At 35.2% G+C, this 12,852-nt stretch overlaps 1 protein-coding gene across 1 annotated transcript; it reads right to left on the minus strand.

The window, feature by feature from the left end:
- Positions 1 to 620: 620 nt before the first annotated feature.
- LOC127802822 (F-box/kelch-repeat protein At3g61590-like) lies at positions 621 to 4,063 on the minus strand. The gene is made up of 2 exons (XM_052338861.1): positions 3,736 to 4,063; positions 621 to 2,049 (listed from the first exon to the last, which is right to left on the minus strand). The coding sequence occupies exon 2, from the start codon at positions 2,025 to 2,027 to the stop codon at positions 813 to 815; it is 1,215 nt and encodes a 404-aa protein (XP_052194821.1). The 5' UTR covers positions 2,028 to 2,049; positions 3,736 to 4,063; the 3' UTR covers positions 621 to 812.
- Positions 4,064 to 12,852: the final 8,789 nt, after the last annotated feature.

Consider the following 12,852-nt stretch of genomic DNA (forward strand, 5'->3'; position numbering starts at 1 on the left):
TGCCCGTTTGTGCAGAGAATTCAAAGCACCCCTTTCAGTCCCATGTTCAAACTTTTAAGAAAATGCCTCACAAATTCGACAAGACATTTTAGAAAAGAAAAAAAAATATATCAAACAGGGCAGAGCAGAGACTTCTTGTCAATGAACAGGCAAAGAACACTAAGAATCAATTGCTATGATGCAAAGTCACTGCATTTTATATCGAAGGGAAGAAACCAAAGCAGTGGGTCCTCAGAGAAATGGCATTAACCCAATTTAGTATATTCTTGGCAATGGGAACAGCTTTCATGGAACTTGACGATCATGTGGTCCAAAACCTATCAAGTGCTACCCAATTTGACTAAGAGAAAGGGGGGAAAAGGCTGGGGCTGCGGTGGCAGTGGTGGAAAAAAGAGAGTGTGATTGAAGAACCCAGCCAGCCAGCCAGATTTTGAGCTTGGGGATTGAGAAAAAGAAAGCCCTTTTCTAGGGAAAAAGAAAGCACCCATCTCCATGCCGTTGATATTTTTAAAACATATAAGAGACAGCTAGCTTACAATGAATCGGGCATGTTCTTGCCAATTTGTCATTCTAAAGTAACCTTCACAATAATGCATGAATTCGCAGTGTAATTCTAAACGGAAAGAATAATATTCCTATTTTGATTAAATAGAGCCATTCTTGGCTCATACATTTACTGTAAATCTCCCAAGACCGACGCATATTTCATAATATGATTAAATGTAAAGCGGAATAAAGCAAATAACAAAAAGAAAAAGTTCAGTTTCAGACAAACTATTTCAGAAGCACCACATCAAACCAAACGAGAAATATTAGGGAGCAATTTCAAGCCTTGGTTCAAAGCAAAAGCCAGTAAAGAGCTGAAGGGGGAACCTCTTTGCCACCGGACATTTCTGCGACCATCTCCATTGCTTCTGGCTCATGTCAAACAGAAGAAGTGCAGGAGCTCCATAGCTTTGAATATATACGAGGTCATCTGTACCACTGCTAGCGAAAACATCGTCCAACTCCCCGAATCCTTGAAAGAACTTATGCGGCATTCGGCTAATCTCTTGCCACTCCTTCCCATGAAGAACCCAAATGCCAATCCCTTTTATTATGTCAGGCCGGTCATGCTTTCCAATCCCTCCAACCATTACTAGCTTCTCCCTAAGGTTCATCAGGCGGCCACATGTAAGAGAACAGGGAACTGGGATAGAACTCTTTGTCAACAAACCACGTGATGATCGGTTTGAGAGATTATAAGCTATTAGGCCATGACGGTTCTCTGTACTGCCTCCAGTTGAAAATATCAAGAAGTACAAAACTCCATCGCATATCACGCTCTCATCACCACCCCTCCAACCAGTCAAAACCTCTGTCAGAGGAGTCACCCACATCATTGTTTCAGAATCATAAATATGTATTGAAACATCCCACTGGAAAAAAATTCCTGAAACTTGCTTAGATTTCACAACTGAGACACTGTAATTGTGTGACATCCTGTTCACTGAGATTGCCAGCGCAATGTAATCAGAAAATTTCACGCCTGGTGGCTCTTCAACCCTCTTCCAACATCTGGTTACTGGGTTACAGACATACAGTTCACTTCTGCTATCTTCATCCATGAAGCAAACTAAGCCACCAGATGAAGCAATTGACCAACTGGACGCCTCAATGCAAGGGAGTTCGATGCTGTACCACTTTCGGAGGATGGGATCATAGGCATAGCCAACTGGTTCATTTGAATCAGTAAACATGAAATACCAAGGTTTTTGCGGTACAACATGGGAAAAGTTCCATAAGAATCTCCGTGAACCAACTATATCATGCCATCTCTTACACACACAACCTGCTCTAAAAATGCTTGCTATAGGGAGAAACGCCAAGATTCGCTCCAACAAGTCATCAGGGAGGACTAAGTCCATTGAAACTGGTATGCCTTCTTTGTTGCCTTCATCACTGAGCTCTGAAAATGAATCAAACTCCCCCATGTCTCTAGCAACATCAATGGGGCAATGACTGACCCATGATGATTCTCCCTCCATGACCAAAAACAGTGAAGAAAATCTAAACAGAACAAAAACAAAAATAAAATGCAGACTGGATTACACATGAAATTAAGGAAGATTTATCATCAGAAAATAAACCTATCAAGAAAATGGGCTCGCTGATGCTACTAATCATGCAGAAAATTTAAATTATAGGGCTGGACAACCAGATTGAAGTCACCTGGAAAAGTATGAAAATTGAGGAAACAGGTGATTTGTAAATTCAAAACTAATTAGTCACATGGGAATAACTCAATGAAAGATCAGACTCCACTGATTCCTGCCATTGGACGTATGCCCATCATGTTCTGGAACTACATAATCCTAAACATCATCAAACTAAGAGGACGACTGTCCTGCCATCTCCTCACTCATCAAAGGGTCAAAAAAAATTATAAATAACAATTAAGATACACCACAAACAGATCCGAAGCACATACCTTTTTAAAAAGGAATTAGCTATGGATTCAATAGTACAATAACATCAGAAGAAGGCATAAACAAATACAGTTTCTTACAAAACAAAACTCTCTACAAAAGATTTTTCTAAAATAAAACTCTCCCAATATTTTTTCCCAAAATAAAACCTCCATCACGTCACAGGCCATGTCACAGTGTGCAGTTGGAGGATGCAGGGAAGAAGAACGACTGGCTGAGCCAGCAGTTCCCTCTGGAATTTGCTGGATGAGCTAGCTGGTACCCATTTCAGAACCGCTGACAGAGCCAGCAGTTCTCCTCTGGAATTGCTGGCTCAGCCTGTGGCTCTTCCTGAATCCTTTGGCTACTTGTCTTCTGCTATGACGTGCGAGTTTATTTTGGAAAATGGTTTGTGAGAATTAGAGTTTTGGATTTTTTTTTTTTTTTTGGGAGAGTTTCAATTTTGTAAAAAATCTCTGAAAATCTATGTAATAATAATAAATAATACCTTCCACAATACATAAAATGAAAGCACCAGAACTTTTAATTCAATGGCTGATTTTTAGGGCTGACAACCAACCTAGTGCAGTAGGACCAAGATCAAAACCATTTTCATCCATTTATATCGCAGAAGAAACAAGACAAAAAATGAAATGAAGGAAACTACATCTAATACTGTTTTCATAGTGCGGACAACAAACAACATGAAGGAAAGTTTAAATAGCAAGCAAGACAACTGCAAAAACATTAGCTGGGTGAATATCAAAATGAAAATAATCAGGTTTAGAAAACTAACGACTACTGATACGAACGTACTAATTGTGGATTTTCAAGGTGATCTGAAGTATATAAAAAACACATACAAACACCTTACCAATATAAAAGGAAGAGAAAATGCAGTCAGTGCTTTGCTCAAAACAGAAAAACTCTTTAAACCAACAACAGAAAAATGGACATAAAAACCACCCTTTCGTGGTTACCACAATTGTACCCTACAAATCCAAAAAGAACCATTGTTTTTTTCCAGAAAATCAACGTTGCCTCCAAATTTATGGAGATGAAAACCCTAGCTAGGTTTGTGAGGAAACTAATGATGAGATGTTAAATAACAGATTAGACCTTAGAGATTAAGCAATCATGAATGAAGCCCCCACACTTTACTGGTAACACAAAATAACAATAGTACCGATAGAAGCATAGAAATTGAAGCAGATCGCTTAAAGCCCAGAAAAGAATGTCTCATAGACAAGAAGAACGGCCAAATAGTTGAAAGAAATCAAGAATCTACCTTTTAAAGGGCACTCAGCTTGGTAGTGGATATGTAAAACAACGCTCACCACCAAAAGGGTCGCCTCAAGATTTAGAGGGAGAAATGAAGAGAAACAAGAAATGGCCGAAGCTCTAAATCCAGTAGAGAAGGGGAATGATAAGACTCTCTCGTGTCTCTTTCCTTTTCCTTCTTTCCAAGTAGTAAACACAGATGCCAGGCAAATAGGAGCGACATAGGGGTCGGAAGCCTGCCCTTAGAAATATATATATATATATATAGAGAGAGAGAGAGAGAGAGAGAGAGAGAGAGAGAGTAGGTGAAGAGGTGGAGGTCGTGGGAGGCTCCCGAGGAGATATGAGATGATTTTCCAGAGGAAAATATCGTCCGCTAGCCTTCAGTTTTAGAGTAAATGCACTCTGCATTTTTTATGTTTTAAAAATTATATTAATTTTATGAAGTTTAATAACACAATATAATTTTTATTATTATTAATTAATTTTAATATCATAATATTTTAAAATAAAAAAATACCCTTATATATATATATATATAGCACTCCCATCTTTTTTTCCTTTCCTTTTTCCCATCTCTCCATTCTCTATTATTGTCCAACCTATTGTTGTTAAAATCTCGATTTTACCCGTACAATTTTATGATTTTACGATTCGAAGACCCTCAAACGATTCAAATCCCATGTAAAATCCAATTTGAGATAAAATTCTATAAAATCTCGATTTTACATGTACGATTTTACGATTTTACGCTTCAGAGATCCCAAACGATTTTACGATTCAAAGACCTCTATTGATTTAAGTTGTAATTTAGAGGATACTTCCAACATCTCAATGTCACATAGCATCTGACATTAGAATTTATGCATTGAATTGTTATATTTTGCCTCTAAATTGGAACTTGATTTAACATTGATTACATAAATTCCAATGTCACATAGCATCTAACATTAACTGCATAAGTTTCGATTTACTTGATTTAAATTATAATTTTTACTTGATTTAACATTGATTGCATAAGTAAATCAAGACAAACAAGTAATTAATTAATGGACCACCCAATCCCAAATTGGGATATTACTTGATTTAATCAATGTTAAATCAAGAAAAAATTATAATCTAAATCTAATGGAAGATATTGGAAGCATCCTCTAAAGAATTTTAAGCTATATTTTACCTCTAAATTACCTATATTTTGCCTCTAAATTGCCTATACCAACCTGCTAGTTTTTGAGCTATATTTGGGAAGTATCATTTTTTGAATTATAATAAGGAATAATCAAGTTATTAAATAATATTAATTTATTTTCTACAAAATTATATTATTATAAACATATATTTACAAAAATTAAAGGGTATTTTTAATTATCTCTAAAATCTTACGATTTTACGATCCGATTTTATGGAATCTTTGTCGATCTCACTTAAAATCCCGATTTTAACAACCTTGGTCCAACCACTATAAAAAAAATCAAAAATCTCTCTAGTTATTGCAATTTAGTCTCTATCTTTCAAGACAATAGGTGGATTTGCATGGAATGCAAAGGGCGAAGGGCAAAGGGCGAAGGAAAAAGGAAAACCAAACCAAACCAAACTAAATGCCCAATAATGTAAATGGCGTCCTACTCACCTCTCCTTTCACATTATTGCGGGACTCTCTTTATTTAGCTTTTCTTTCTGAAAGCTTAAATTGTGTTCTCCATTTGAATTCCTTGCCTTATCCTTTTCCACCTTCCCTTCCCTTCCCTTCCATTCCATGTTCATCTTAATGGCCTTTTGTTTGTTTGGGTTTTGGTATATACTTCACCACAATCAACAATCTTACTTTGCTTTCGGACGGAGCAACCACTCAGCAGCCCCTCCCCTTGTTGCTTGGACCCACTAACTCACTCTATGCTCATCGCCCAATCGAGTCTTCTCCACTACTTCACGTCCCATTTCTAATTCCACGTCCATAGTGGTCTTAAAAAGTTTCTTCTTCTGAATGGAAGACCACCCTATGCAATATTGGAGCGTATAGTGTGTAAAGACCCTTTCATTGAACCAAATGGTCTAAGCCCAAATATTAGTAATTCAATCACTAAATACCCAATTAAAACTAAGATAGAAAAAACTTTAAAAATGTTGTTCTAAGGTTCCTTTTGTCTTCTAAGGCTAATTTTATAATTTGGTCAATTTTTCCACCATGCCGTACGTGTCAGCTGGAGTTGGACCCTGGGTTTTAGGAAGTCCAGCGGTTCATCCACTGCGACAACAGCTACCTACATCAACTTCAACTTTATTATATATGCAGCAGCAGCAGCAGCAGCAGCAAATCTTCAGGTTGATATTTGTTAAAATTTATTGGCAAAGGACAAAGATTTATTTAGAATTTTTTTTACATTAACAAAAAGTCAAGATCATGTTATGAAAAATTAAAAAAAAAAAATTATATCGAAACACATAAAAAGATTTAAACTCGTGAACTTCATACTTGCTCACCATCTGAGTCGCTCTTAAGAACAAATCACACTATTTTTTGAGCGTCATATTTATTCACTTTTTTTTATGAAAGTGACTTAAAAAAATAAATATTATGTTAGTTCATGATATTGTAAATTTAGAAACAATGATTCATATGATTATGGAATGTTGGTGGTTAGGTCACACAATAGGTTTGTGTATTAAACAATTAAAAGATAATTATAATATACTTGCAGTTGCATGCAGGCGAAGCCTGGCTCTCTACAATAATTATTAATTAATAAACAAATGAATGATTAGAGGAATTTAGAACAATGGCTACAGCATATGCCATCAAATAAATTCATTATATTCAAGAATTACACTGACACAACGTGCAATTTGCAGTCCCCTATATAAAAAAAAAAAAAAAAATTGGTATTATTTGAAAATAAAAAGTGCATAAAATAAATATAAATTTGTCCCAGGAATTTATTTTATTATTTGAAAATAAAAAGAAAACAAATTAAGGCAGAGTGGGAGCCCCACTATATATATATTGAGGCTGCTAACACCTCTTTCTGACCAGGCCATATGTGTTGTGCATATTAAGTCATTTTTCACTTTCAATAGTTTATTTGTGTGTCCTTTTAAAAACAATTTAACAGAAATACATTTGTTTTGTCCTGTTTTTATTATATATATAGCTTCTTGTAATGGTATGACAAACCCCACCCCACCCCACCCACCAAATGCATTTCAATCATTAAGATATATATATTGCTACCCGAATAGCACCAATAATAATAATAGTAATATTATTTGGTTTGGTAAGTAATAGTAATTGTTATTGTTATTATGATTACAATGTTAAACATGAAGAGCAGGTCTTAATCAGACATTGATGTGGGTGATTATTTTAAGCTCAACCACACTAATTAAAATAAAAATCAATTTGTTACAATAGATTAATTATTTTCCAATAAATCAAAAGTGTATGTTGCTAACAAAGAATAATTTAATGACTATATATCTTTCGGTCTATTAGCATCTTCTTAATTTACAAGGTGTGAACAGTTCTTTAAAAACATCTATGAATATCGCATCAACAACAATAACAATATGATGTTTTAAGTTTTGATATATAGATCTAAGTAATCAGTTTATCAATTGATAGGCTTCCCTCCCTCCCATAATATAGACATCATCTGTGGTGTGGTGGTACCATTATCTTATCATCTTCCAGTACAGTTAATTTGGATCCATCTCCTACTCAAAGAAAGAAGAAAATCAAAAGACTATTGATTGTTCATTGACCACATTTTTGGTTTTTTAAGTAAATCACTTGAACATGCATCCACATAGTTGGTTATGATGCATGCATTAATAATTGTTTCTACCCTGAAAGAGCTTGTTAAAAATTATACCCAAAGACCATTATTCCCCCCAGATGGCATATAAACACCTATATATTATGTCTACAAAAGTTCGATGGAGAGCTTCGAATGCATAACAGTTGGTCATGGTGACTTCATCCCATAAGATGTGAATCCAATCCTTAATAAGTGTTGCTAAATTTGATTCTTAACTAATAATAGAGCAAGTTAAACTTGACTATGAATTTAGTGGAATTTTGAATCTTAAATGTGCAGTTCTTTTACCCAATAAAAAAGTAGTTGTTGTTATTCTTGAAGTTGTTGCAATTGCAATATGACCACCACTTAATTTGCAATGTTGCTAACAAAGCAGGTTATAAAACATATTTTACTTCTTCCTCCTCACTCATAAGAATATTCAACTATATATTATTACAATCAATGGCTTGCATAATTAATATATCATCAAATGCTCATCTTAATTTGATCATTATCTAGTTGGGGCATTAATGCATCCATGTCCTCTTGAGAAATTGCAATACGAAACTCCTCTTGGATAATTTTAGGGAATGCTAAGTCACACTCTCTTGAAGATGTCATTCTTAGCAAATCATAGGTCCTGTTTGTTGCAGTTTAAAAGTCACAACTTCTAGTTTCTAGTTTAAAAAAAGTTGGAATGTAGTGTTTGTTTTAGCTTATAGAATTCTAACTTATAGCTTCTACTAACTTTTAGAAGGGGTAGAAGCTGGCTTTTTCAAAGCTGAGGTACCCCAGCTTTTACAACTTCTGCTTAAATAATTACATTTTTATGACAATTTTGCCCTTATTTTTAGCAAAGAATTACTCTCTTGTCTACACAATCATGGGTTTTTCTTTTCCACCGCCATTTCCACTTTCAAATCTCTTCCTTTCTCGTCATCTTCCTCTCTCTCTATACTTTAATTAATTTTTTTATAACACTTGAAACTTATACATATACACTAATTAATTTTTAAATTATCATTCTATAACTACTAAGGGTATTATGGATAATTATACAAAAATAAGTTATTTTACAGCTTATAGTATCAAACACCACAACTATTTAACTACAACTTCTAAGAAGTTGCAGCAAACAGGTTCACAACTTATTCTAAGTTTTAGAACCTATAATCTAAGAAGCTATAAGCTATAATTTCTTTAATTAAACTGCAACAAACGGGGCCATAATCTAATATACTCTTATTATGATGTTAAAGCAACTTGCTGACATCTATTAAAACCCTATTAAGAATGTGGGCATCAAATAATTTTATTGCATCATATATTTCTCAAAATATTTTTATTATATTTTAAAAATAATCAAAACACCCAATTCAGCTCTTGGATAATCTTTCAAATAAGGAGGATCTATCTGTTTTACAAGACAACCAAAGAAGTATGGGACGTTGTCCAAAGCTTGTATTCAGATATGAAAAATACAACACAGTGCTTTGAAGTTCGATCAGCCATACGAAATATTTGCCAAGGTAATCATTCAGTAACCGATTACTTTAATGTGTTATCTGAATTATGGCAGGAGATGAACTTGTTCTATGACATCAGTTGGGAGTGTACAAAGGATGGCATAAAGTACTCTGAAATAATAGAGAAATAATGGGTATTTGACTTCTTGTATGGTCTAAAATCTCACTTAGATGAAGTTAGAGAAAGGCTATTAGGAATCAAACCCTTTCCATCTATCAGAGAGGCCTTTGCAAAAGTTAGAAGTGCCAAAAGAAGGTAATGTTTAGTGCATCACTTGAAGTTAACAATTAGAATGGATTAGCTCTTGCTGCTTCTAAACAAAAGGTAGCTCTAACTCGTGGAGACCCTCCAAAGGACAAACAATGGTGTGACCATTATTACAAACCCTACCACACTAAAGAAACCTATTGAAAATTGCTTGGAAAGCTAGCAAAATAGAAAGTGAGAAATCAAAAGAAGCAATAAACAGCCTATGCATTTGATGTTGAAGAAGGTAAAGGCACAAATTTTACCTTAACCTTAGAACAATTAGAAGTATTGCAACAAGTTTTAAACCAAACAAGGGTTACAAAACCATCAAATTTTGTGGGAGTTCCTAACCCAACAGTCTCCATTGCTATACAAGGTAATTTTCATAAATGTTATCTCTCTAAGATGCTAAATATGAATGATTGGATTATGGATACTAGGGCTTCAGACCATATGACCGATTCCTTGAATGGTTTTTCTGAGTACAAGCAATGTGACAAAACTATAAAGGTGACTATGGAAGATGGTACCATCTCTTATGTTAAGGGACAAGGCTCGATTTACCTAGTTGATTTGTGGTTAAAATATGTCTTATATGTGCCTAATTTGATATGCAACATGTTGTCTATTAGCAAGATTACTAAAGACCTAAATTGTAAAGTGATTTTCTTTCCAACTCATTGTGTATTTCAGGACCTAATTTCGAGAAAGATGATTGGCAATGCTAAAGAAAGAGAAGGCCTATACTATGTGGAAAGAGTTGTTGGTACTCCTATTTTTCCTAAGTTGCACAATTCATTTTTATCCTTTGTTATCTCAAATTTTAGCATTCTATTATGGCACAAAAGATTAGGGTATCCAAGTTTTAGATATTCAAAGTTCTCATATCCTCATTTGTTTGTCAATAAAATCAGTGAATATTTTAATTATAAGCAATGCATTATTGCCATGCAAACAAAAGCTTCTCATCTTCTTCATTCTTATCAACCAACCAAACCATTCTATCTTGTTTATAGTGATGTATGGGGACAAAAAAAAAAAACTTCAAATCGAACCAACACTCGCTGGTTTGTCACCTTTATAGTGTTGTACCTAACTAGTTATCATTTTATTCAAGTAAAACTATAATACTCAAGGGTTTAATAGATTACACATTTGTATTACTTGAGCATATGATGAAATAGCATAAATCAAGCAACCAAAATGTTAATCAACTAAGTGGTACATTACTCGTGTAATTATATTCTTTAATTGACAATTTGGGTCAAAATGACAAGTCCATGTACTTGCATTAATTAGTTAACTGAGTCAAACCTGTAATCGAGCAAGTTTACACTTTAGTCGAGTAACTAGAAATCTTACTTGAATAATAATTAATGAGCAAAATGTTAAGTCTCTATACTTGAGCATTTAGTCGACTAAGAAGGTAATATTAATCAAATAACTTCATACTTACTCAAGTAACTAAGGGCCTGTTCTTTTTATTATTTTCAGGTTGTTTTGAATTTTCAATTTTTCAAAACGCTAAAAACTTGTTTATTTTCATATTTTCAAAAACACATTTTTGAAAACAAGAAAAAAAATTGTAAAAAAATACTCAACATTTTGAGTGTTTTCAACGAAAACACTCAATTTGGGTTCAAAACGCTAAAAGCGATATTCAAACCAAGCCATTGATCTCTCTAACCACTTATACTTCCATCCCCTTGTTCTCACACCAAGCCACCGATCGAAGCCCCAATTCCCTCTCTCGTCATCAGTACATTACCTCGTCGCTCTAGTCATCACCTCACCTCTTGTCGCTAACTTGTCTTGCCTCTCGTAGCCTCATCACTCGCCACTGACCACCGCTGCATCCTCCATCTCTGTCACCACTTCTCATCTCTCATCGTTGCCTCGCCTCTCTTGCCGCTGCATCCTCCGCTTAGACAACCCCTACTAGTGCGGCTACAGTGCCTTCACTCGCTGCCGGTGCTATTGACTTAGAAGGTACTCAGCTTAAGCTAAGTACAGCCTATCATCCCCAGACTGGTGGTCAATCAGAAATGACCATTCAGACCCTAGAAGATATGTTGCGAGCCTATGCTATTGACTTTCTAGGAAACTGGGAGGAACATTTATCGTTGGTAGAATTCGCCTACAACAACAGTTATCACAACAGCATTGGAATGGATCCATATGAAGCTTTATATGGATGGAAATGTAGGTCCCCGATATGCTAGACTAAGGTGGGTGAACGTCAAATCTTGGGACCCGAGATAGTTCAGGAGACGTCAGAAAAGATAAAGATCATTCGGGAGAGAATCAAGGAAGCTCAGGATCATCAAAAATCCTACGCGAATACTAGAAGAAGGAATTTAGAGTTCCAAGTTGGTGATAAAGTGTATCTAAAGATATCTCCACTAAGAATGGTAACTCGAAGTAACAAGAAAAATGGCAACTTAAGTCCCAGGTATATAGGTCCGTATGATATAGTGGGAAGAATTGGACCAGTCGCTTATCGACTCGCTCTACCCCTGGCCCTATCAAATCTCCACGATGTATTTCATATATCGCAACTCCATAAGCATGAGTCAGATCCCTCTCAAGTGATGCCAATCGAAGCTGTCGAGGTTCAAAAACATCTTTCATACTTTGAGAAACCAGTTAAAATTTTGGATCGTAGAAATCAAATTCTGAGGAATAAGTCAATTCCCCTTGTGCAAGTTCTGTGGAGAAACCCGGTAAGTGAAGAGATAATTTGGGAGCGAGAAAAAGACATGAAGATTAATTTTTCATACCTATTTGAGGACCCTATAGTCAGAATGAGCGAAGAATGATCAAATTTCGAGGACAAAATTTTTGTAAGGAGGGGAGAATGTAGTACCCGAAGACATCGTGAATAATAATCGTAATTTTGGTATTTTAGACCCTAGAGAAATTATTAGAATTTTAGTGTTTATTAGTAAATTTAATAGGGTTAGGTATGTATAAATTTATTTATATAGTTACATTTATAGTTTAATCATAGTTAAATTCATAAAGTATATAGTTTAATCATAGTTAAAAATATCAGAAATTATATTATGTATTAAAAAATTGGGATTTTCTTATAATATACTATTGTATAAATTCGTATATATGGATATATGTATATTATATATAGGAAAAAAAAAGAAAATCAGAGAAATCGGAGCAGGCACGATGGCCATGCTCTGGCCGTGCCTGCAGCAAGCTATCAAAGGAGATGGGGGGCATTAATGTCGAAATGGCCGTCAGAGTGGCCTTTAGGACGCGTGGCCGCCCTTGATGGGACAACTCGTGGCTGATTTTGGCTATAAATAGCTGCGTTCGAGCAGCCTACTTCATCAGAAATTTTTGCTTCAGAGATTGGGCGATTGGGGCAGTGTTTGAGATATTGGTGAGTAGGGTTTGAATCCTTGCGTCATAGGCAAGTTTTCTGGAGCATTTGGTGGCCAACGGAGTAGTAGAAGCAAGGAAATGAAACCTTGCCAAAAAATCGTGCAACCGTCGGAGCCGCGCCTTCGAACGCTAAAACGAGGTATTTTTAG

This window comes from Diospyros lotus, chromosome 5, assembly GCF_014633365.1.
Source record: "Diospyros lotus cultivar Yz01 chromosome 5, ASM1463336v1, whole genome shotgun sequence".
NCBI lineage: Eukaryota > Viridiplantae > Streptophyta > Magnoliopsida > Ericales > Ebenaceae > Diospyros > Diospyros lotus.

Bases quoted from the DNA above. Each gene is read 5' to 3' on its own strand.
- LOC127802822 (XM_052338861.1), bottom strand. From the start codon at position 2,027: ATGGAGGGAGAATCATCATGGGTCAGTCATTGCCCCATTGATGTTGCT.